This window comes from Zootermopsis nevadensis, unplaced genomic scaffold, assembly GCF_977971745.1.
Source record: "Zootermopsis nevadensis isolate Lab colony 2312 unplaced genomic scaffold, Znev_1.0 Znev_ptg000006l, whole genome shotgun sequence".
Lineage (NCBI taxonomy): Eukaryota > Metazoa > Arthropoda > Insecta > Blattodea > Termopsidae > Zootermopsis > Zootermopsis nevadensis.
Genome location: NW_028259138.1, coordinates 7,871,441 through 7,896,760, shown reverse-complemented (window position 1 = coordinate 7,896,760; position 25,320 = coordinate 7,871,441). Strand labels below are relative to the sequence as shown.

The following is a 25,320-nucleotide window of genomic DNA, read 5'->3' as shown; positions in this document are numbered from 1 at the left end:
TTCACCAACTTTACTAAAGTTACAAAAGCAAGACATGTGGTGGCAGATAAGATCATTATAACCCGACTGCTAAAAATCTGAAAGGAAGAGATAACTTGAAAGACGAAGACTTGAATAGAAAATAATAATGAAATAGATGGGTGTTAGTTTATAGACTGAGAATAGTGTCCATTGGTGAAATCTTGTGATGACGGCGATGGACCTTCAGGTTACACAAGGGGTGGAGTTTTTTCGATTGGTGGTTAGGTAACGCTGTAAAAGACATTTTTTTATTATTCGTTAATTTTATTTTGGTATTTTCTAATGAAACAGGATCCATTTACGTAGTCCTAAAAATTTAATATACCTCATTAGAATTTGTAAAACCCAAAATGCATACTTTAAATAAACATAGATTTGTGGTTGTCGTAAGCACAAATGAGTATAATAAATTAATTTACTTCAATTATTACCTTGCTTATTCGAGAAATGAAGTTACTGGAGGCTAAAGAAACTGTATAATAAGAAACTAAACAATTTGTACTCTTCACCAGATATTTTTAGATTTAGAAAATGCTTACAAATTTTTAAATTGAGAGCTTGAAGATAAGAGACCACACTTAAGACTATTTTAGAGAAAAATATTAAAATTTTTGCTACGAAAATGGGTCAGGAGTGTGTGGACTGGTCTCATCAGGGTTAAGAAAGGGACCAGTGGCGGACTCTAGTGAACAGATAACGAAACTTCGGGTTTCATGAGAGAGAGAAATAAATGAATAGCTGAACAATTATCAGCTTCTAAAAGAGGCTTCTACTCCATCGAACAAGTTTTTGTTATTGTTACAAATCAAAAGACGTAAATCACTCGAAGTAACGAGATACAAATACTACCGATTTTTCGGTTACTTAGATACGTTTCCCAAATGCTTAGGCAATGTAGCATCTAATGGTAATTAATTTATAAATGAACATAAGGAAGGTATCTGGTTGGTATCGCTCATGGCTTATTTTAATGTACGTCCCAAGAAATTGCTTTTAGGAAATAGAGAAAATAAAACGATCCTACAATCAACCCTTGACCTATCTGGTAAACAGACAAAACTCATAAGTCACAACCTACAGTCCAAACACCATGGCTATTCAACGAATGATGTATTGGTCGATTACAGACAGGCTGGGAGGAGTCGGGTGAACAATTTGGCGGTGCCAGTTCTAAAATTTCAGAAAACAAAAAACAATTTTCGGAATGTTCTCACAATTTTTTTTTATTACTCAAAAATGTATATAAATAAAATTACACAATTTACATACGACTGTGATTTGTAGAATTATACACTTTACCCTAACACTGGCGATTTTATATCAGCTTTTACTCCCTAATTCACAAACCGACTTAGACCCACCACTGAGAGTCAATTTGGCACACAACTTTAAACGGTCTAGCTTTTGTGGAAAGCACTTGTCTCTGGTAAAACATCAATGTGTACCTGACACTGCCCTCAGCAAGAACGTCCATCCACGCACCTCCAAGTTTCTCTTTAATTAAGGTAAATTCATCAGTGTTGATATAGACTTTGTGACAATCATAATGAGTGTGTCTCCCTGCAGCGTTTTGCACTGACTAAACAGATGCTTTTAATTACATAGTTTTGCTTCACTGAGCAGGGTCACGTGTTCGGTTTGTGCTTGGAACATCTCCTTACCGACGCCCAAGGGCGGATGTTGTGACTTTGGTGTCTTATTATTTGCCATATGCTTTATACAAAAATACAAAACAGATCGCAATTCGATTTTTAATTTGATACTGCTTTTGCTCTAATATGTCATAGTTTGCCTTCATTGTACGAAATATATAAAACAGGGTCCATTAAAGAAAGAGATAAAGAGAGGAAGGAGACACAATGAGAGAAAATGTGAGCTGAAAGACGAAAACAGTAAAAGTAAAAACAGCTGTCCCATTATACGCCATGTAGGCGCTTGGGGGGAGAGGTGGTATAGCTTCTAATAATTTCTGACCTCGGCACTAGATTGGGGTGAGTGACCGCGCTTTTCGCCCGGGAAAGGACCCCGGTACCCATTGGATAGGAGGCTGGGTGGGCCCCAGAAACTATCTGGACGCAGAGGTTAGAGGAAGAATCCTCTGCCTTCGTCGAGGATCGAACCTTGGTCGTCCAGTCCGTAGCCAGTCACTATACCGACTGAGCGACGTCGGCTGATGAAGAAAAACAGGAAAGTAATTAATAAATAGAGTCCTGATTGTCGTTTACATTGTCTAGAAATTACCCGTCTTTAATAGAATAAAAAGGTTCTTTATTTTGCTCAGAAAACCTTGCCACTAGAATCTATCCTGAGCCAAAATCCATACAAAGAGAGATTTTAACGTGAACTCCACTGTGTTTTCGAAAGCATGGTCATGTGAGTCTGTGGTCAATGTCAGTGTCTGAATAACAAAGTTGTATTCTGACGGTTTAACAGGTGCATTATCGTGAAGATAAACGATGTGTTTCATAAAATGGGAGCCAATCAGTCAAGAGCCATACATAAACTAGTTCAAACTTTCTTTAAATAATAAAATGCGCTTACAAATTATTTACTTACTACAAAATCAACCGATAAACTTCAAGACTGAAAAAGTGTCCTCATTCATTATTTACAATTTTACTTAATTTCATCAAACCAGCTGCAAATGTTATTTAATACAGTAACGAGAAGCGACATGTCGATACATAGATCATTTCGAACAGGAGGCCATAGTTTTCAAATTAAATAACGATGCATACACACACACACTCAGAACTTTCTGTACCTTCGCAATAAAACAAGTGTTCTGAATATGAAATTGAACAGATCATAATCACTTGTTGGTCTTCGGTGAGTACACGTGTGACATATGACGAACTCAGGACGAAGTTATCCAATTATACGAAGTTGTCCTGCATATAGATAAAACGGATCCTGCATGGAATACAGACCATTTCATCCAACTTTATCGTGAACACTGTGCATATGCAGTCTGAAATAATATTTAATTTGTGTGCCCTGAGAAAATCTACTATAGCCAGACCGGCCGTATTTACCCCGTGGTGTCTAGAGACCGCAACGAAGTGCAATAGTTGTGAACACCTTCTACAGATGGAGAGACTGGATGTGAACGGTTCTTATTTACATAAAGTTTGCTGGCAGAAGAAAGTACCACAAGCCCAGATGGGAGCCGAAAACAGGCGGGCCAATGTCGGACGCTGAACTCAGCGGTGTGGCCTGGTTTCCGTATTATACTGAAACTTAACCGGTTGATAATTGCGTGAAAGCTAGTAACTTTCACTTCTGTGGAACCCTCGAGTTAGAATACACAAACAGAAAACTCTATTCAAGCGAAGCGCCGAGTGTTTCATCAACTTAGTAGTTGCAATATTATTCAGAAATTTTAATATCAAATTTCTGTAAATCTACTCTGTCAACCAAAGCAATGCATGAACATGTCACTGTATCCTCTAATTCGGAAAGTTATTTTCTTAAGAAGTAACTAATTCCACGTTGCAGAATCTATCTTTAAAAGCTTATAAATACTCAGAGAGTCAATAAATACGTAGCATTTCAGAACAACCCGCCACTAGGCTTTATCCTGAGTCAGATCAATCCAATTAACATCTTCCCAAACCATTTCCTTGTTATTTATTTTAATATTATACTCTCTCAACTCCTAATCAGACTGTACAGTGACTGCTTACGTGATGTGCAGCTGGGGTTCGTTCCCCGACAGAGGCAGAAAAGTTTCTTCTAGCCTCTGCACTGGGGTCCTTTCCCCGGGGACAAAGCGCGGACGTGGCGTGCTGCTAGGTACCCATCCCCTTCTAACGCCAAGGTTAATAAATATAAAGGGCTTTCAACAGCGGAGTTTTAAATTTGTCGAAAAAACGGGAAGGTAATCATGAATTACAAGAAGACAAAGTTGTGGTCGGTAGAGGTATTTCAAAGCACAGGGTTTATATAAGTTACCTTTATAATATTACTCGTGAATAAAACCTTTATGAAGAGGCACATACACGCTGACTGATCGTCTGCGAGAGGGGCTCTCAAAGTTTGTTCTGAATTAACATGAGCACCATTTGTCACACAATGTCCAAACGGTGTTCAGGCTCCATCCATGTACGCTGCAACACGTCAACTTCAACTGTTGCAATAGCAGCTGCAGTTCTGTCCTTCAAATCGATGATGTTTTGTTCCCACAGTCTTTTACACATCCCCATAGGAAAAAATTCACAGGGAATGATATCCGGAGATCTGGCCGGCCAAGAGACGGGACCACCACGGCCAGTCCATTGGTATGGGAAATGTCGATCAAGAGACACACGTACAATTAAACACTAATGTGGTGGTGCTCCTGCTTCGTGAAAAACACGGCTATGTTCCTATGGATAGACAAAGATTTACAGCACATCCAGGTAATTTATCGATGTCAAAGTATCTTCGGCAAAGAAAAATAAGGTTCCGACGAAAGGACGTACAATAAATTAACTTTGGGGATGTCTCTAATGTAGAGATAAGTTATATACACCCTGTGAATTTCCAGCGTTCACGTAGAGAATCTGTGGAAGCCCATAGTAAACCCCAGTGAGGGTAGACGGTAATCAGCCCAAAATTGGAATACAAGTCTGGAGCCTTATGGCAATGCTAATATTCTCGGTGTGCGTTGAAACTATGCCGTCTTGAACATCGTAAAGTTTATTCGGGCGGTTATTCATTGTTGCTGCCTGCGTCTAGAAAGTCATGAATACGCATTTAGCCTTTAATGTTGACAGATGGTGAGCCACTGATCGTAAACACCAGAACTTCCAGTGTTTCTAAGCCTAACACAAATTACAGCGACGTCTACGTCACGCATTCGACGCCTGTCCTGAGGAGCGCTAGCGTCGATTATTTTGCAGCAGTCACAAATTTCAGGAAATATTTTGACCCTGATTCCTATATCGTGAATTGTAGTGTTGATAAACCGAATATATAATTGCTGTGTTGATAGTTTTTCAGACAGGATAATTTACTCTCTGACTTTAATTTGTCATAGAAATAGTAAGAATTTACTTATCAAATGAAATGATTGTAAATTGAAGTATAAAATACACGTTTTGAAACCATCTATGTGAGATTACATTTCTTTTACAGACATTTTTATACGTAGTCTTTTGGCGTGTCGAACTCAGATTAATATAAAATGAGTATTTCGAAACACTCTTAGTTAAAAGCACCTAACACCAGAATCAGAAGAAACATTTCCGAAGCCAGAAATAAGTATGTGTTACATTCCAAAAAGTGGTATTTTATTCCTACAAAATTAAAATATTAAATTCATTGAAAGATTTTCAAATTTCAAATCACTCTCTATAACTTCTTTAACGATACTGAGATGCCAAATCATAATTTCGAAATAATGGAAGAGTACACGAATAATACCTAGAATCAGCGAAGCGTTGAGAGAAAACGTTAAAAGCCTCTTATTTAGATAAACTTTTTCGCACTATACGTCCATATGGAAACGTTTTCGTACCTTCCTGTTCCTTTCGTGATAAGCCAATGCAAATGGCCACTGCGTTTTGTTCCGAGACAATGAGAGTCTCTGATTACTTCCTGTAACCTACAGAGCGCATCACCCACCAACAGTCACGTTTTCCAGACCCACGACCATATTTGCCCTCTACTTCTCCGACCAAAATACGATCGAACCGCCACTTTGACAAATTGCGGAACGTTCAGTACGTGGTGTTACAATTACCTGCTACGTGTGACTCCTGGGAGCGAAGGGACGGCCCACGTCATACAGCTTTCAGTTAATTGCACGCACAATTAAGGGAGTCATTATCGCACTGAACGAACAGCGGGCGGAGAAACACCAGGGAAATGGTGGGAAGCAAAGACAACGCTGAAGAGGTGAAAGGAGCACAGAAGAAGAATAAATATTTGTAAGGTTGAAAACGACGAATAATACGGGAGAGAATCCTAATGAGAATAGTAAATAGAAAGGAGAAGATAATAAGAAAAGGGGATTAAGGAGAAAGTAAAGTAGAAAGAGAGAGATTAAAAAGTGATGAAAATGGATTAAAAAGGGGAGGAGAGAAAGGAAGTGGGTTAAATTGCAAAGACGGAAGAAGAGAATACACAAAAAGGAGAAAAAGAATAAAACACAAGGGAAAAAAGGCAATGTGGAGGGGAAGAAAGACGAAGGATAGAGAATGACGATAAAGGAGGAGAACGAGTACAACACAAGAAAAGAGTTTTACGACATATCGGTTTCCAAAACCTTCAATCTACAGCTGTCTCTCATTTTAATGACTTCGTGTCTGATATGAACACACCACTTCTTCTTAGTCTGATAATAATTCGAGTCGGTGAAGGAAATATTTGACTGCAGTCGGAGTACTTCACGTGTCAGTGATCGATTATAGCTAGGTTGAAGGTCGCCGCTGTCTCATAGAAACTAAACACTGTGGCTCGCTAATATAGTATAAGCTTATTGAAAACAAATGTCGACTTTGGTTGAATGCGTGTATTCCTCGTACTCCATAAAATGAAATTAGAACAGAAGCAGCTGATCACGTTATTTAGAGATTGGGGAAGAACATATAATCAGTTATCAATAAACTATAAAGTATGGAGAAAATATTCTTGCCAGAACTAAAATCATCAAAAAGATTGACACTTTATGTAGACTGTGTAGCAAGTAGGAATTAACATTACCTTCTACGTCTTTTCACATTTTAGTAATTTAAAATTATAATTATTATTAAAACTGGAGATCACATTATGAAGGCCTACAGATGACATCTGCGACAGCACGATTCCATTTCAAATACGGTTTGTTCCAAAATGCAACAACATTGCCAACTATTGTAATCCTTTATGGCTATGCAGAGAAAATATTCCTATCGTTTTATCATTCATCTACATGCCAATAATATATTAGTCTTTCTTCTATGCCTGTGTGAAAACCGGGCACGAAAATATTTTGTGATCCATTTCCAGTCACTCTGAAAACTATAATATAATTTCTGCGTTCACGTAGCGGATTAGCTATTTCAGCTAACTGTAACAATACAAATACAAATGCTCACCAATTTTAATTGAGATTTATATATATATAGTTTACAGGACGACTACGCGAATGAATAAAATTGATACCGGAAATAATGCATTTCGCAGTAACACGTTCTGTTGTTCACAGTTGACGTGTATTACGCGTCCTCTGCGTATGTAATTTAGCCCTCCCTAAACTTTGTACAAAGTCGCCTATACGAATAGTTCTCTCAGCGACACTTACTTGCTGATAACTGAGAAGAATTACCTGGGAATAACACGAAAGTAAGCAGTTGTGGCCTATTGTAAACTACTCTATCAATCACAGTCTGAAAGAAACCTTTTGTATGGCAGCTTATCTGCAGGCCAAGAGTCGAATCCGATATGTTACAAATCAAAAGTTCGCTGCTAATAACGTTAATCGTATCATCCTCACATTGAAGGTCCATTAGCGTGTTCACAAGAATCAGACAATGAACGTCCAGTACAAATTATCACACTACATTAATTTAAATTCCGTTTTAAATATTATTGTACCAACTACATTCAGTTTTATAAAACAGTTTCTTAGCTTCATTATTAACGAAAGAAATTTGCTGTTCTACCGTCTACGCGTGCCACATACCCCGTCAATGTGCTTTATAAAAACATGTATTAAGCCCGGTCTACACGTAACGTCTTATCGTACGTTTTGTTTGATCAGTTAAGACGTATCAGTCAAAATGTTACGTATGGACAGAGAAACGGACGTTTTGCCTGAATTGAATAAAGACGGACGTCTCTCAGAAAACGGATCGGTTAGAGCATTGTTTTCCGGTAAAACGTCAGTCTTTGTAGCTTCTACCTGTCGCTAGAAATCTTAGAGTAGCAGTCAGTCTCTCATGGGGTGTGATAGCCCTTCTCATGGTAGTGTCCTTTCTTGTATTTCTGGAGTTACTAACGATAGTAATTTCAAATAAGTGTCCGTATCCATTCGTAAATAATTACGCCAATCTTCAGGTTCATGACGTAATTCCCGAAGCAAATTCACATGAGAGAATCTGCCCCTCTTCAACCATCCTCTAGACCACCGTGAGCGACGAACAACTTCCTTTCTTTTCAATTTCACGAGACGCAATGAACTATTCGCTACAAGTAATACTTCATCCATGGTATCTATGAAACTGAGCAGAAAACGGTAGCTAAAACGTAAATAATGTGGACATGGGATTTTTGTCAGTTTTACATGACCATCTTAACTGATGAAACAAAACGTACGATAAGACGTTACGTGTAGACCGGGCTTTAGAGTCTTTGAATAGCTGATAGTTCACTCGAAACATTCCCAGCCTGTTATAGAACCTGAATGGAAATTAGCATGTTCAAAAGAGCCCACTATCTGTTTCTAGTCACACTCTCCAACCATACTTTCTCAATATCCATTTTCGGCTAAGTTTTCAGAGTAGTCGCTTCTCTTCAGGCTTTATAATCAAACTTTTGTGCGCATTTAACATCTCCCAATGCTCGCTACATGTCCCGCGCATTTCATTCTCCTTGATTTTATCTTCCCAATAAAATATGGCGAAAATCACAAATTATGAAGTTCCTGATTCTACAATTTTTACAAGTCTCACACCCCTTTATCCAAAAAGTTCTTCTACAACTTCATTCTCAATAATCTCCAATCTATGTTTTTTGCTTTAAGTGACAGACCAAGATTCAAACCCATACAAAACAAAAGGTAAAATTATACTTTTGTATGTTTTAATTTTTATGCTTTTAGACAGTAAACAGGAAAACAAAGATTCTAAACTGCATGGCAGTAAGCATTCCCCGACATTAAGCTTCTCTTAACTTCCTCGTAAGTGTAATTTTAATTCGTGACCGTCGTTCCAAAACATTTGTACTTTACCATATTCTCGAAGTGTTTTGTTAGCTACCTTTATTAATAATGTTTCTGATCTATGTATCAAAATACACTTACTTTTCTCTGCGTTTCTTTCCAGACCAACATTCCTAGCAGCTTTTGATATGGCTTCTGTGTTTTCTTTACGATATTTAAGTACTCATTCCGGAAAATGGTATCGTCAGCAAATACCAGACCAGAATAGTCCCTCTTTGTTTCTTGAACCTTCCTGATGGTATTTTCTAAAGTAAAGTTGAAAAGCAATCATAATAAAGCGCCCTTGGTTCTTATGAGTCCGAACAGATAATGTTTGTTTGTAAGGAGTTCATACAGGTTTCGTTTAACCATTTGAAGCCGAAACTCGTCTAAATAATATTTAATAATAAAGTACGAATCGTAAATAAAATACAATTCTTCACCACTACAAAGATCAGTTGGTTAATGTTGATATGGCGATGATTTCTTTACATTGATAACTATACGAAACACATAAATACAAAATGGAAGAGTTACTTAATGTTGAAGCAGACTGAACATACTCGTATATGTAACACTTTACAGAGTTAAACACATTTTGATTTGCCTAACTAGTTTCATAGATATTTATTCAAGAGAATTATGGCGTTATACAGTAAAATACTTGTACAATTCAACGTCTTCAGCAAAAAATAGGTCTACAGTTTAAAACTAGAGTTGTCTAAGTAAGGTAACTGACAATTTATTAGTAATGATTCAAAATTTCAAAAGAATAACTTTCCAATTTTGTTACATACAGGCTAAGTTTACGATATTTATTAAATAATTTCTGGTTTAATTAACTACGTTGTCTGTAGACTGTACTTCGTTCAATAAATACATGAAAAATGAACTGAAAAGTATGTGGAAGGAAGCGATCATGGCCTAATTTCAAGTACTATCCTGGTATTTGCTGAGGGACTGAGGAAACCTACGGAAAATTTCAGTCAGAATAACCGGTTTCCAGGCCATAATTTGAACCGGATTACTCCCGCATACGAATCAGGAATGCTGACCCCTTGACTGCGACGTTCAGCGATTAGTAACACGTAGGCGGTTCAATCTGCACAGCTCTGCTCGGGTTACACTTTACAAGCCTCACCCTTTCCTAAGTAATATTCAGCACGCTACATTAATTACGATGTTTCTCCCAACTGAGGAATTTCCAAAATTTTCGAAAAATCTGAAAAATACAGGAAAATGTCCAAAAGGCGCACAAAACTAAATTTTTTTGAAAAATTTCGACTTCACATTTTTTTACGAATTTTTCGATTTTTTTGGACTTTTGCGTTTTTCATACAATTTGCAGCATTTTTCAATTACGAATAATACAAATTTCTCTTCATATTAAAGTCTTTTACACTACTGCGAAAATTTTATTTTTATTAGACTACATGTTTCGACTGTATTCAATCATACTAGGGTCTATAAAATTTCATATAAATTATTTAATGCTTGCCGTATAAAACATTTCTGCTAAAATCTTCAAAACCCTGAAAATTATATGGGCTGCATTATCTCCTTTTTGCGGGCGATATTTTTATTCCGTGCCAGAGGCACATCAGCTGTGCCAGAACACGACAAGGAACCATCGACGCATAACAGACACACGACAGTAACAAAGTAACAACTGTAATATACCACTGGCACGGAATAAAATCATCTCCTAAAAATGGAGATACTGTACACATTTTAAAAGATTTTAGCAGTAACATTTTATATGACAAGTATTTAGTAATTTAAGTATAATTGTGAAGACCTGATGATGACTGAGTACAGTCGAAACATATACTTCCAATGAAAATGGGCATATATAAAAGACAGCGTGGAGACAACAAGAGTGATTGTGCTCGGAAATACGAAAAATAAAACCCGTGAGTTTTTTTAAGCCCGAAAGGAATTGGATTGGACGTTGAAGGCCTTAGTTACCTGGTCGCAGTAATACGACTAACAGGTTATAACTGGACAAAAAAGTTGTCAGTTTACGCGAGGGTTTTGGCTTTATATGACCATTCAACGCTCCTTGTTCACGCGTCCACGAAGTCCCGTAGGAAAATTCACAATGGATAAAAAGGGAACGGATAAATCGAGACGAAACGCTGATCTGAAATGATTTATTATCCTGGGAGCTTTTATTGCCAAATCTGATTTATAGAGCCAATGCGAGATAAAAATGCGATAAATATATACATAACAAAATTTGATTGCGGATATTTCAGCATTTTGTTAAAACACATTATAAAACCAGCGTTGAATGAATATTCAACGCTGAGTGCAATCAACCGTACAAAATATATTTAAAAACGTAAAAAATTAATAGCCAAATAAAATTATATACAGTATTTTAGAAAGTCAAAATTTTTACATAAAACTGAATAAAAAACAGATTCAACTGAGTGGATAGTAGTTTTGGTAACACTGAATCGACTACACGGTGTCGAACCACAAGATTATCACATTCTTTAATGTTAAAAGGATTGAGAAAGAAAAGATCGTGGAATATTTTAAGATACTGTACGGACATTCGGCTGGAGGTACTGAGTAAAATCACACACATCCTCAAATACGATAGTTCCTGCCTAGATTCTAATTAAAAACATCCTAATACAGTTGAGTAGCCTGGCCGATTGAACTTATACCATTTGTAACTAATATACATAATATATTTCATTATCATTCAACAATTCCTGGAATCGAATTTTCGGAATGAAAATTTTACGTCTTTCGGTTAGTCTCCCGTGAAATGTGATATTTAACTTACTGGACAACAATATTCATTACAAAGTATTCTGATTAACGATTAATCCTTTCCATGCTGATTATATTCAAATGACACTGAACTCCTGTAACATTCCCGTCGTCCCATAACGGCAAAACACGTTCTTTCTGGACTAATTTTCTCAGACACCGATATCAACAAGAGAAGAAAAATGAGTGAAAATGGCTGTCCTCTGGGTCGTTGCGCCTTGTCTTGTAGAATTTTAACGACTTTTCAGAGGTGTTTTCTGCCCCTACCACATTATATAGCGCTACAACCCAGCAGACGACGCCTTGAGAATCTACATCTCACTAATAAAGATCAATAAATCTGCTTGGTATGGATCATATATTTTATGGAAATGTTTAACAACGATATTTCAGCTGCAGTGGTCTTAAAACAACGCATGTTATGGCTGAATACTCATAAGTGGTGAGTCGGTACGTATTTAGATTTTTATATAAAATATTTTTTGCTGTTCAGTAGGCTTATATTTAACAAAATAATAAATTCCATGCGAAAACTATTCCTTTGTTTTAAAAATGTTTTATCTGCAATAAATGGAATGCAAAATCGTGTGGGAATGCAAAAACTAAGCGTAGTCCTTGGTACAACGGCGTATGGCCTACATTCCTACCTTCTGTTTCAAAGCTTGTTCTACATCGGATATGTTGGTTATTAATATGTTCTGTTTATTCAGTGAAACAGCTCTACCATGAAGATAAACGAACACACTGTTGACAGATTTTTCTTTAGCTTCTAGTTTGGAAAGTCTCGTGTTCAAGTCTCATGTCCTGTTAACCTGACTTTTCGTGGATTTATTCTCTACCTCCCAGCAAATTTCGTGGTATAGTCGGCGCAGTAGTTTTTGGCCGGTGGAATTTTCAAGGGGAAGGCTAGGAGCGAGTCTCTTGTACTACAGTATAATGCTGACTGCGCCGAAGAGCTTATCGGACTGAACGCCTAAACAAAAGAAATGCGCTGACCGTGCCACCTCAGGTACACAGACTAGGCCCGTCCGCCAGCTCCGCTAGCTTCACCACCGGCCAAAAACTACTGCGCCGACTATAATACGTTAAAATATACAATAGTTACTTCCTTCTAAATCCTTTAGAATTCATTAATCACGAATATTCCTACTACTGGACGGTCCATAATAGGAATCTGAAAAAGATCTTTAAATTAATAAAGCATCAATCTATCATACAGAATGGTAGATTTGAAATAAGGATTTAGCTGTTTGTACCAGCGAATAAAAAGTCCTGTATAGTGTGCGACCGATAATTTCAACTAATTCCAAAAAAACACAAGAATTTTTTAAGAAAATGTCACTACTAATGAATTCTGTCAGAGCCGGCGCCAGAAATGAAACTCGCTGTTAGAAAAAACTTGTATCTAATCGACTGCTACGAATTAAATCATACGCTGTTCACGGCTACTTTAGCTCCATTACTTTCGTGGCAACTGTTCAACCTATAAAATTGTATAAAATATGAAAATATTAATCGTCAGACTGGAAAAAAGGCAGTCACCTTGAATAATTAACTTACCTATTATTGTGTACAATGTTATATAATCGAGAAAGATGGGATGGCAGCACACTTAGCACGCACTGGAGAATAAAGATATAAAAGTCAGAAAATCTGAAGGGAAGAGACCATTTGGGATGTTTTGGCGTAAAGGGTAGGACGATATTATACTCGTAATTTAGTTTATTAAAGCAGAGTGTGGACTGGATTTAACTGGCTCATAATACGATTCAGTAGAGTTAAGACGATACTGATGTTTCGGTTGCCATAAGAGCAGGGGATTTCTTGACAAATTTAGTGAATCAGAGTTTTAACATTTTATAGCTAAATGATTTAAGCACGTTTAAGTTATTTTAAACACTTCTGTGAATTGTACGTTCTAAGTAAACAATTGAAATTTTTATTTGCCAACTTCCATTACGTATCATTCCGATGACTACTTTAAAAATCCAACCAATTCTGCTGACTTTACTGCACTAAAATTGATAAATTACTGTGCAAATTCTATCTACGTAATATGTAAACGGATTATATTAATGAAAACAGATTTAATTAAAAGTTAAGTGCATAACTTCATGGTATCGACATTGATGTTTGTGTCTTGAGTACTGACTGATGATTAAAATTAACAGCGTCTTGTAGTTGGACCTGTGGTTTAATACCGCAACGGCCACAGTATTTAGCCAATTATTTCCAAAAAAATCTGCATATACTGAAGCTCTGTTAAAAGTTTCCAACCACGGAACTGGATTTACAATTAAGGTTTACATTTCTACACACAGCCCTCGAAGTGAAGGACCACTCTTTATCGGCTGTTACCCATCGACGTTCAACTTATTTTATTTAGGTCGATAGAAAACGTTATTTCCTGAAATGAATGGTTAAAGATGTCTATCATCTGGGTTGTTGCACCTTATAACCTGATATAGTCGGCGCAGTAGGTTTTGGCCGGTGTTGAAGTTGGCGGACGGGCCTACTCTGTGTACCTGTGGTGGCACGGTCAGCGTATTTCTTTTGTTTCACGTTCAGTCCGATAAGCTCCTCGTGGAGTCAGCATTATACGATCGCACAAGAGACTCGCTCCTAGCCTTCCCCTTGAAAATTCCACCGGCCAAAAACTACTGCGCCGACTATAGAAGTTTACCGATAGCGCAACAACCCAGAATACAACCATCTTCAGACTCACAGCCGTGAAAACCTCAGATCCTACAAACTAATGGCTGTCTGTCATCTAGTCTGGAAAAAAATCTAGATTTCTAACGCGAATTTGTTCATCCTTGTACTCTACTGGACATCCCTGGGTGGTGCCTGGCTTGTTAATCGACGCGAGAAGTTTGCGCCTTAAGACAATCTAATTTAAGAAGACATCTGGTGACGTCTCTTGAGGCAAGCGCGCGCGTGTATGTGTGTGTGTGTAAGAAAACGTCCTGCCTCAGTCGTAATCCGATTTTTCCACCGGAGCAATTCTTTCTAACTGACATAAAAGAGCGTAACACAAGATCCTTGTAAAGAAGAAAAGTAAAATCTGATAGCGTTGCGATACCATATCAAGAATTATCGAATCAAACTTTCTGAAATAACATTAAGTTACTTTCATTATTTACAGACGGGTTTCACGTTACGTGAGGATGATCGAAACACATTGTAAACCATATTCAGTACATTCCAGTTAATCGGGCCATCAGTTAATCGAGGCATCCGTTTATTTGCGACAAATCTTAAAGAATAAACCTTTCGAACTCTTTACGTGGAACTTCTCATTATTGGGGCAGCAGCTTAATTGGGTCAAAGTGTTGTAATCCCGATGTGTCCCAATTAACCTGAATCCACTGTATTTTTAACACTAGTAATAATTGGCAGTATTTAAGATGTTATTTACATGTTAACGGACAAAAGTTAAAGCCTTTGTATTCCAGATAGCTTAGAGCAGCCATATTTTATTTAAGCGGTAAAGTAGTAATTGTTATTAAATTCATAAATGTAATTTCAAGGATATTTTAGAGTTTAAATAATAACACAGATAATGAAAATAATATTTTGTAAGAGAGTTGCAAGTCCTGCAGCTATTAAGACCTAGAAGATTCGATGATTATGTTAAAACAAACTTAAAAATCACAGTCAAATTCTTTCACAACGGTCGGTTCTACATACGGGTATTACACACACACCCATCAGTCTACCTCAACTGAAGGTTTTCGAAACTTCCCTCACTAATCACTACTTATAATGATATTTCCATCTAACTCGAAGGTACCAAAACAGCTGACACATAGCCGTAAAATAACGTTCTTTTTGAATGTCATATAACATAATAAAACTTAAATGTCAGTGTTAATTTTGCTACACTACCATGCGTTTTGATGCTAATAACGTAAGAATTATCGTTCTATTTATTTATTTATTTATTTACAGTTTATTTAACGATTCGTTTTCGGTAGCTCAGACTATATACCGTCGAATGAGAGGATGACAGCAAAAATTAATTGGAAAAGAGTCGGAAGGAAGCGGTCGTGGCCTAATTTTAAGTTATCCCGGCATTTGTCTGGAGGCACTAATAAATACCGCGAAGAACTTCAGTCAGGATAGCCGGTGTCCGGACCGATATTTCAACCCGGGACCTCCTGAATACGCAGCAGGAGTGTTGAAGAATCATCGTGTATCTTAAAAGACTACTGAGCAAAATGAATCATAGAGTTTATATTACTAAAATGAACTAACGCACTTTAAAAGATAGACTGGCCTAATTAGAAGTATTTAGATCTGTCTAAAAGCTGGCATTACGGAAATCTAGTCACAATATTCAAGCGACCAGTTTCCTCTGTGGTTGACAAACTCCTGACTTTTAGAAGAAGAAAAATATATGAATATATCTACTCACAGAAGCCACCAGCGTCGATCAAAAGATGAGCCTCCATTACAGGGTGCAAAGGTCCCGTATTGATGACTGAGGACCGCGGAAGGTCAAGTCGTACACTTCACTTCCACTCACAATAAAAGGTCTCCATTATCACAACAAACATCAAATCCAGAATAAAGGAACAGCACAACCTCCAAACAGAAAAACAACGAAGTACTTTACAAACAAATAGCATCGCGTCATTCGTCCAGGTAACTTCGTTTCAGATAAGATGACGTCACGACCTTTCTTAACCTAACTGAAGCGACATACAAATCACAGAAACTGACTTGCATTATCGAAATTACTGTATATATTCACATCACTACACGAATAATGAAGTCAGTACGCAACACAACCATCTGTTACACATAAGTAAAGTTCTTTAGTCACTGTGTAAGCTACGAGTAAAGACTAGTTCTGTTTTTCGCTGCCTAAACAAAAGAACTCGAAACTGCATTCAGAACGGAAACCTTCATACTTCACTTACACGAGCTTACATTATCTCCGATTGCAATATTTATGCATTTTTACGGAAACTAATGCAACCTGTGCGTTCCTCCAATATGTTATCATTTATTTCCCACAACGAGAAGTACATAACACAAACAAAAGTATTACAAGGAAACTCGCCTCTCGTTTAGCAGCATTCAACTGTTTCAAAACTCAACTTTCACAGGTGGTACGATTGCTCTTACATTTGATGTAGGGGGTGGGGGAAGGAATGGTTATGGCCGTGTGGTGCGAGTCGTGGAGGGGTGAAGGATGAGATTGCTGTGTCTTGGCCGGGGAGGGGAAAGGAAAGACATGGCATTGTGCGTACTTGGGTATAAACTTATATACATATGTCTTGATAATAGACGTGTGCAATAGACGAAATCTCGTTCTTGATCCTCTAAATATAATGCCGCGTCCCCCTTAGCCTCCTTTCCTTTATCATACGTTCCGATAGCATTGCTCTCGAACTGTATTTCCACAACACAGAGCGAAAATGGAGACATGCAAGCATAAGTAACACAGGGTTACCGGATTAATTCCTAAAGCAGTCCATGTAGGATTTGTAGTGGACAAAGTGGCGCTGAAACACGTTTTTATTCAAGACCTTCGATTTTCCCCTGCCAATACCATCCACCGTTGTTGCATATTCAGTAGTGTATCATCTGGGGGCTGGACAATGGAGCCCACCAGTGGCCCAATTCCGCAAAGGGAAAAAGGGGGAAAAACACGCAGGGTTACTACAGTTTTGACGTCATGTCTATTGTAAAGACAAATTTAAAAGAAATTGTCATCGCATTTTTGTTAAACAACTCCAAAGAACGCAGAAAGTTCTCATTAGTACCATTTCAGTAACCGTGTCGAATTTGCTTGCTTCAAGGCTACCGCAGAATCGAACAACTTTTCAACAAACAGTGAGACCAAGATCAACAAAGACAGCTCAGAAGTCGCGGCGTATGAAAGCTGGCAACACTGCATTTCCTACTTATGGCAGAGCGGTAATGGAGGACAGAGTAAAATCTTCCGTGGCCTTCAAATGAACAATTTCGTGACGGCTACTCTAGTAACAAAACATGGGGTGTTTCTAATTGTTTGCGGGAGGTTAGTTGCTGGTTACGCTGATTTTAAATTAATTACTTTCGTACGTATCAAAGTCCAGTAACTATTAACAAAATCCCGACATTGAAAATTATCTTGAGCTAGTTGATTTCAGTCTTTCCTGCATCTACGTTTAATTCTTTATAGGATCTGTACCCTTTACATCTCTAAATTAAAATTTGAACATTTAGTTTTCACCATGACATGACCCACCCATCTCACAATTCCTAATTTAGCCACGAATGTTTCGTGCGTTTTGGTCTCAATAATTTAATTATTGTATATTATTTACACCACCTTTAAAACCATAAAATAAATTAAAGTAAGTTTTTATTACACAGAATTTTTAACATCATCCAATGTAAGCACCTGAAATATTTACGCATGCAAACCACGAAATTCTTTCAAGTGTTTAGCTAACATCTTATTCTGTTCTTCACTCAGTTTATCTTATTTACAGTGTTCTACTTTCTTCATAGGTTTAAAAGGAAGCTACAGTTGTACTTGTTTAAGTGAGTATCAACATTGCAAAATTACATTTCACCTAATAATGTACCTCAAAATATGTAAAAATCGGATAAGACAGACAAATTAAGTACGCAGAAAGAATGAAAGATTAAACATATATACAACAAATACTGAAATTGAAAGCAAAGTTTAGGAAGACCCCAGGACAGGATTGGAACAAACACACATTCTGGTATGGGAAAAGATCAAATGTAATGTTTTTGAGTATCACAAAATAATTTCTATTTCTCTGCCCTAAAACTGCTCGTGTTATATACGATATTATTTTCTCATTGTACTACTGTTTTATAAAAAAATATATTTTAAATATTAACATCCAATAACATCTTTTATGCCCAGGTCGTATGAATAAATAATATATAGCAGACTAAATAGTTTAATAACAAAATGTTTAATATGAACTGTCTTACTCACGAGGAATTTCTGCTTTGTGAAAATCATAAGAGTTGATTTGTTGACTAGACATTTCTGACAGCTCTTACTTTTTAATCCATAATGTATTCTGATATAGAAACAGCTTCACACAGACTTCACTATTCCCATACAGAAATCTTTGTATGGACAGAGAAACAGCTGACATAGACAAATGTCTGAAATGCAGTACTCGCTAAAGAAAAGAAATCATTCTACTCTCTTTGCTTCCGCCATAACAGCGTCTTTGTTTAATTGTTGTAAATAATTCATGGAATGAAAACAGAAATTTCAGTCGAACGTTCAGCAGCACCTACTGAATTTCGTTCACTGTTATCGTTTTTTTTATTGTCGTGTACAAAACGAAAAATGTAAGCCATGATGAAGCGTTTGATATAAATACGAAACGTTTACCGGAAAATCAGTATATTTAATAATTATGTTTGTTGGGAGACCATTTTTATGCAACTGATGTAAATGTAGCCTGTAACAATTAAATTACAGAAATTTTATAGCAGAAATTTTATGCTAAAACTATAATAAATATAAATTTACAAAACTTCTCGGTGCCCTTCCAGAAAATAAATATTGGAAATATTCTATCAGATTTGATATGTCCGCCAATATTGTCTGTTTGCCAGACTAATTTCGGTGAATAGGATATGGCAGGCCTATAATACGATTCTCGTGCAATTTTGACTTGGGTTTAAGTGAGGGACATTTTTCTTATCCTAATTAATTACACATTTTAGTTAAGATTTGTAAACAAATTTTCGTACACAACATTTTTAAATTCTAAATATGTTATGTCATTTGCGAGTTTTGTTAACTCTAAGTTCATTTCATTTGAGGGCCCAAATTAACTTATAATTTTAGCGTTTTGATATATTCCGATAAATCTCACCAGCATCGATTTTCTGTGATATCGATTACGGGGTAACCTGATATATTTATTATTACAAGTTTTTAACATTAGTAATTGTTTGTGTTTTAAATTATTACGTTTAGAGAGCAGCCCCAAATGTAAAAAGAAATTTCTCGTAGTCTCCTATAGTGTACCACGTTTTCTTTCTGTTTTCTTTCCCGCTTTATCTATTTGCTGCTTATTTCTCCCTTCGTAACGAAGATCCTCAGGTCTTAGTAAACTATTACATCAGCCAAAGGGATCTGACAGTCTAACCATCAACAACTTGATTTTCCCTCGCAAATTCTCCATTTAATGGACGACTTGATGTATATTTTATACAATCCACTGGATTCTAAATGCCGTAATATAAACCTAAGCTCTCAGAATTTACTACGTGGTACGTGTACATCAGAAGCATCAAATTGGAAGGAAATCTTTGGCTGCCACGCCCATAATGCAGTTTGGGGAGACGTACAGAGAATTTGGAATGTTGCCATGCGACTGTGTGTGATTTGTCATCTCGATAGTCCGGCCATAATTGTTGTACACTATACCTTCATTTAGAACACAACCGAGATATCTAATCCCACAAACATTTAAAAAAAAAAGGTCTGAAAAATATCCGAAATGTGTTATGTAAATTTGAACATAACATGTAATCTAGTATCCATATAGCGCATCTTGGCACAGAGAATATACGAAAAAAATCTGCCACTATTCTGGACGAACAACTGAGACTTTATAATCCTGCGAAATAAAATAAGTTTGTGTATTTGGAGATACAATGGAATATTTCCTCTGTAACTCCTTAAAACCGGGAATTTAATAGGTTAACTAAGCCTCAGACTATAAAGACATGAAAAGGACCTAAATATAAAGTCCCGCAAATGTAACATAAAACACTGAAGTCGATATCATTGTGTCTCAATACCACTTATCACCAAAACGATGATAAAGAAAATATCAACTAATATTTCAGCACGTGCATATGTTCGTATAATTATGGAGATATGAAGCAATATTACGTATGGAAACTTCCTACTGACTCCCGATCCACTGTCCAAGTCTGCGTTTAACCCTTTGAAACCCTGTGGCTGCTATGCGTACCATCTGCTTCGTTTGACCACAAACCGTGTTCGTGGGTTTCGTCTCATTCTTAGAGTAAACAGAGATTATTTCCTTAAACAGCTTTAACTGACCTATTTTTGTAATTGAGATGTGTTGTGTTTTCGTTTACTTAATAAGTGATTTTTAAATTCTGCTTCCGTGAATTTCTACTTCAGAGGGTTAATACCCTCACCGTACCGGAGTTACTAGAGACGCAAATATAGTCGAAGTATTTAAAAATTATAATTGCTTCCTTCGTCACTATAAATTTGTTTAATATTTGACGTTAATCTTCATTCGTACACGAAACGTTACAAAATTTGTCTTCATGTCGTATTGTTTGTGTTAAATATTTTTGTGTTATATTACGCTATTCAGACAGCAACGCGGGGACATGTCGAAAAGAGACATTTTGGCAAATCTTTACTTTGGAAGTTACAGTCTTTAGACCATCACAGGATGCATTAAAATTGCGTTCATGCAAATTCACAACACCGCCTGCAGTATAAAAGAATTAAACATAAAATCTCTTGCTTGTCTCTAAAATTCTATAGGTGATATTCTGCGGGACATTTTTAGAAATATAGACATTTTCATAGACACCAAACAACCACGTGAAACACTTCACCGTATTAGAAAATGAAGGCGTAGAGTAGCAGCAGCGTAAAGTAGCTGACATTGATAAGTACAATCCTGGCCACCGCGTAATAAACTGCCACCAGTCCGTTTTTTTTGTTTTCAATCACGTAATAGTACCGTATCGAATTTCTTTGATCTGAACCTGCTTTATGTTGTTAGTAGAATAATAAAGTCACTGCCTTTGGGGGACGGTTTCAGAGTCGCTTTTGTTCAGCGACAGATAACAAAGGGCTTCGCCGAAAGACCACGAAGGCTTCCTATATAAAGACAAGTTGTAACACGAGTGATTTCAGTTTAGATCCATTTCGCTTGTGACCTACAAAATTTTTGACAACAAAAATATCTGAAAATCTATAACGTTTAGTGTCTAACCACGTAACATTTTTCCTTTACAAAGATACAGTATTTTATGCATGATTAAATAACACTGAGATAAGTTCTAAGCAGAGAGATAGAATATTTTACGAGTCTGAAATAGTATTAAAATAAGAGAATGGTATATAAATAAACCTGTAGAAATTTATAAAGCTTTTTTTTATCAGTTGAAATATAAGACAGAAGCAACCCACCTATACGAAATTCAAGCGCGGAAATTGATATCTATTTGTTCTCCCACCTTTAGAGATTACCGCCGTTCTATTCTTAAACGGGATCGGAATACTGGGAATCTCATTCAGTGACGCCACGGAGGTCCTTCCAGACTTGTGACTTTCTGGAGGAGAAAATCGGCCGGAGCGTGAAGCTGACAACTATGTCATGCAGAAGTCTTTCACCCCATTGTGAGCACATACTCGTGAATTTGTTAGTCAATCACTTTACCAAGAAATGTCACGCGTTTTACGAAACCTTAAGATTATGTACATATGCTAGTCCCGAAAATTATTCACGTGAATTCACTTCTACTCCTTTAAGAGCCATTTTTTATATTTTCGGCCCATCTACGTCCAGACATGTCAAGTGGTCTCTTATTATTAGATTTTTACACAAAACTTTTGTTTGCAATTCCATCCCCACCCTGCCAACCCATCGTCCTTGATTTCATCGTCCTAACAATATTGAGGGGTCTGCAGTGGCGGCGCGGTCTAAGGCGTGGGCCTTGTGCCGCTTGGTCGCTGGGACCGTGGGTTCGAATTCCACTCTAGCCATGCATGTGTGTCCGCGTTTTTCTCCCCTGTGCTGTCCTGTGTACAGGCAGAGGCCTTGCGACGGGCCGATCCATCGTCCAAGGAGTCCTACCAAATGTCTATAGATCAAGCCAACGAAAATGTTGGGACCCGCAGATGCTCAGGCACTTGAAGAACGGGTCGTTCCCAGTATCCCCAGTAATAATATGTGTAGATAAGTATAAATTATGAATCTCCAACAGAACACTTCAAAATACGCTGTTATTTTATAGTGATTTGTTACGTTACAAGCAAACATGAAAGATTATCCCATATTGCAATATACGTAATTATGCTTCTAGGCTTTATCCAGTGTTTAAATGACTTTAAATCAAAATAACGTTGGTTCTAGTTCAGTCTCCCAGTGACCAGTGGGAGAACATAAATTTATTTGGCTTTTACTCTGGTTTACTAGCCTCAAACCTGGACCTCGCTGTCATAAATAATAGGGTACATAATATGACCTTGTAAGTCACGAAGTTTATCTTTCCTATTATAAATTGTCCAGCTACATCATCCTTCTTATGTCTGTGTCCCAAACACTTGTAATTTGTGTTTTTCCTACAAAATAAGAGATCCACGTTCCAAACCCGTAAAAAAAATAATTTGCGTAGAATTTGAAGCTATGTTATTGGCTTAGTCATTTTAAAGGCGCTATTTCAGCTGCAGAAGTTATGCCATACGGATATCGAATTGTGAGCACTTGAAACTTTGGAGCGAAACGATCGGAACTATTTCATGGCATTATTTCGACATTTCCTTGGAAGGAAATCAAACCGTTTGACTCCAGAATACAAGATCGAATCCTTTCTGTTCCACAGCCCTTTTCGTTCATATTAATGATACTTTTCTCTTATTTTGTTACTAAATAATACATAAATATAGTTCGTCAAATCTATGCTGTATTACGACGTCCTGTAATGCAGATATTAAATAATAAGATATTCTTTACGACTGTGTGAGTGTTAAAGTTCTCACTAATATCCCGATGGAAGTTTTCTCTTTCATTTCACATGTTTTGGTACAACTACACAAGTTTTAGTGCCACTTGTACCGAAGGCAAGTTTATGATAGTGTTAAATATTTATTTATAATTTATCTAACGACGTCTTTTAATAGCGTCGAGTAATAGTGAATAATGAGTTAAAGGAAACGGTCGTGGCCTAATTTAAAGTACTATCCTGTAGGGGACCTTCTTAATACGAAGCAGGAGTGCTAACCACTCGATCACGACTTTCGACTAAAGAGTTAATGGAAAGGAAGATCTCTTATAAGGGATGAAGACATAACAAAAATGTTTATCAGCTGAATTTTAATTGGTGTCCTTTCCACTCGTAGAATTGTTGTGGCTAGACAGTAAAGCTTTAATGTAGGAAGGAAAATGGAAATTTGAAATAAGTATGAAGACAGAGAATTACAGCGACGGTTATAAGAACGGTCACTGTCGCTGCACTTGTCCGATGACACCTGGAAGGGAGTGTGAGTAGTCCGCCATCTTTTTGGAAATCTCGTCCAAATATTGCAAAAGTTAAAAGGTTCGAATTTTGTCTTGATGTTTTTATATCGACTTTTATTTCATTTCTCTCAGGCATCTCCTCTCTCGTGAACTGGAATTTGTCTGAAGATAACACATCGTAACCGCGGACGAGTGTGATCGGCAGATGGATAGAGTTACTCTGGCGAAAATTGCCAGATATGTGAACGTAGTCGAAAACCGTATTTAACATTTCTTGCTTTGACAATTTCAAGTCTTTAACACATGAAGACAGACTATCGTTAATGCATGATATGACAGCACAAATTTGGACACCCGCTGTTATATACGTGTAGGAACGGATTCCATCAAAAACCGCTAATCGATAAACATTATCTTTGTAAGAAGAATTCATAATCTGCTGGCTCCTGTGCATTACGAGTTCAAAATCGCAACACAACTCATTGTGGCACACAGTGTGTTTACTGAAGAACTCATTCTCTGTCAAGAGTAGAGTTTCATAAGGCTCCAGATAATCGCTCAACATCGTAATTCCAGAGTCATTACCGTCAAGTCTCTCAGGAAAAGCATTTCGATAAGGCGTCGCTGTAATAAGCTCGCAAACATTTGAAACATTGCTTGAAACATGTTTTGTGCGTTGAAATGATTTCTTCGGCACAACAGCCAATAGTAATTGGGTAGTAGGAACAGTGGGCATTACCGCCACGATGGGCCCTTCTTTCCCGGCGTAGATACCGCTGCCTGAACTACCCCCTCGAGGGTTGTTGTACCCAGAAGCAAGGAAGTTGACGTCCATACTAGAAGCCCATGATGACTGCACCTGAACAGCTGTCAAGGACAAACGTACGCAAGATATCATCGATTATTTGTATGAAGAGTAGGGAAAGAATATTTAATGGCGTGCTTGCATCTGTCCGTCGTTTGGTACTGGGAGTCTAAATTGAATTGTCAGGTTAACTTAATCTTGGTTTTATCAGTTTACTGTACAAATATTTAAGCGCAGCATCAAATATATATATTATTAATGTTAATATCTCTTATGTAATAAAATTAATATAATATATGATTACGCAGAACTAGCTCAAATTTCCTTTGCTGCAGAAAAGAAACAAAGTTCCATTATACATTCTTTTCGCACTGTCAAAGGGCTTCATTTAAGTTGAAGATATCTGTCTTCTGGGACGTTGCACCGTGTAGTCTGGTAGAAATTTACGGACATTTCGGACGTGATTATCGTCTCCATGATGGCGATTGCACTGATAACATCGGTAAATTTCAACCAGACTGCATGGCGCAACAACCCAGAAGTCTCACATCCACAAAAACCTGGAGCACAGTCCTTTTTTAGAC

At 37.2% G+C, this 25,320-nt stretch overlaps 1 protein-coding gene across 11 annotated transcripts in view; it reads right to left on the bottom strand.

Moving 5' to 3' along the window:
* Positions 1-18,033: 18,033 nt before the first annotated feature.
* LOC110837522 (vanin-like protein 1) overlaps positions 18,034-25,320 on the bottom strand; it is a 207,790-nt gene continuing 200,503 nt past the window's right edge. For all 11 annotated transcript variants that reach the window (XM_087343643.1, XM_087343641.1, XM_087343644.1 and 8 more), the window contains one exon: positions 18,034-24,798. In XM_087343643.1, the coding sequence (XP_087199769.1) occupies positions 23,840-24,798 (959 nt within the window). In that variant the 3' untranslated portion in view covers positions 18,034-23,839. The remainder of the gene's footprint in view (positions 24,799-25,320) is intronic.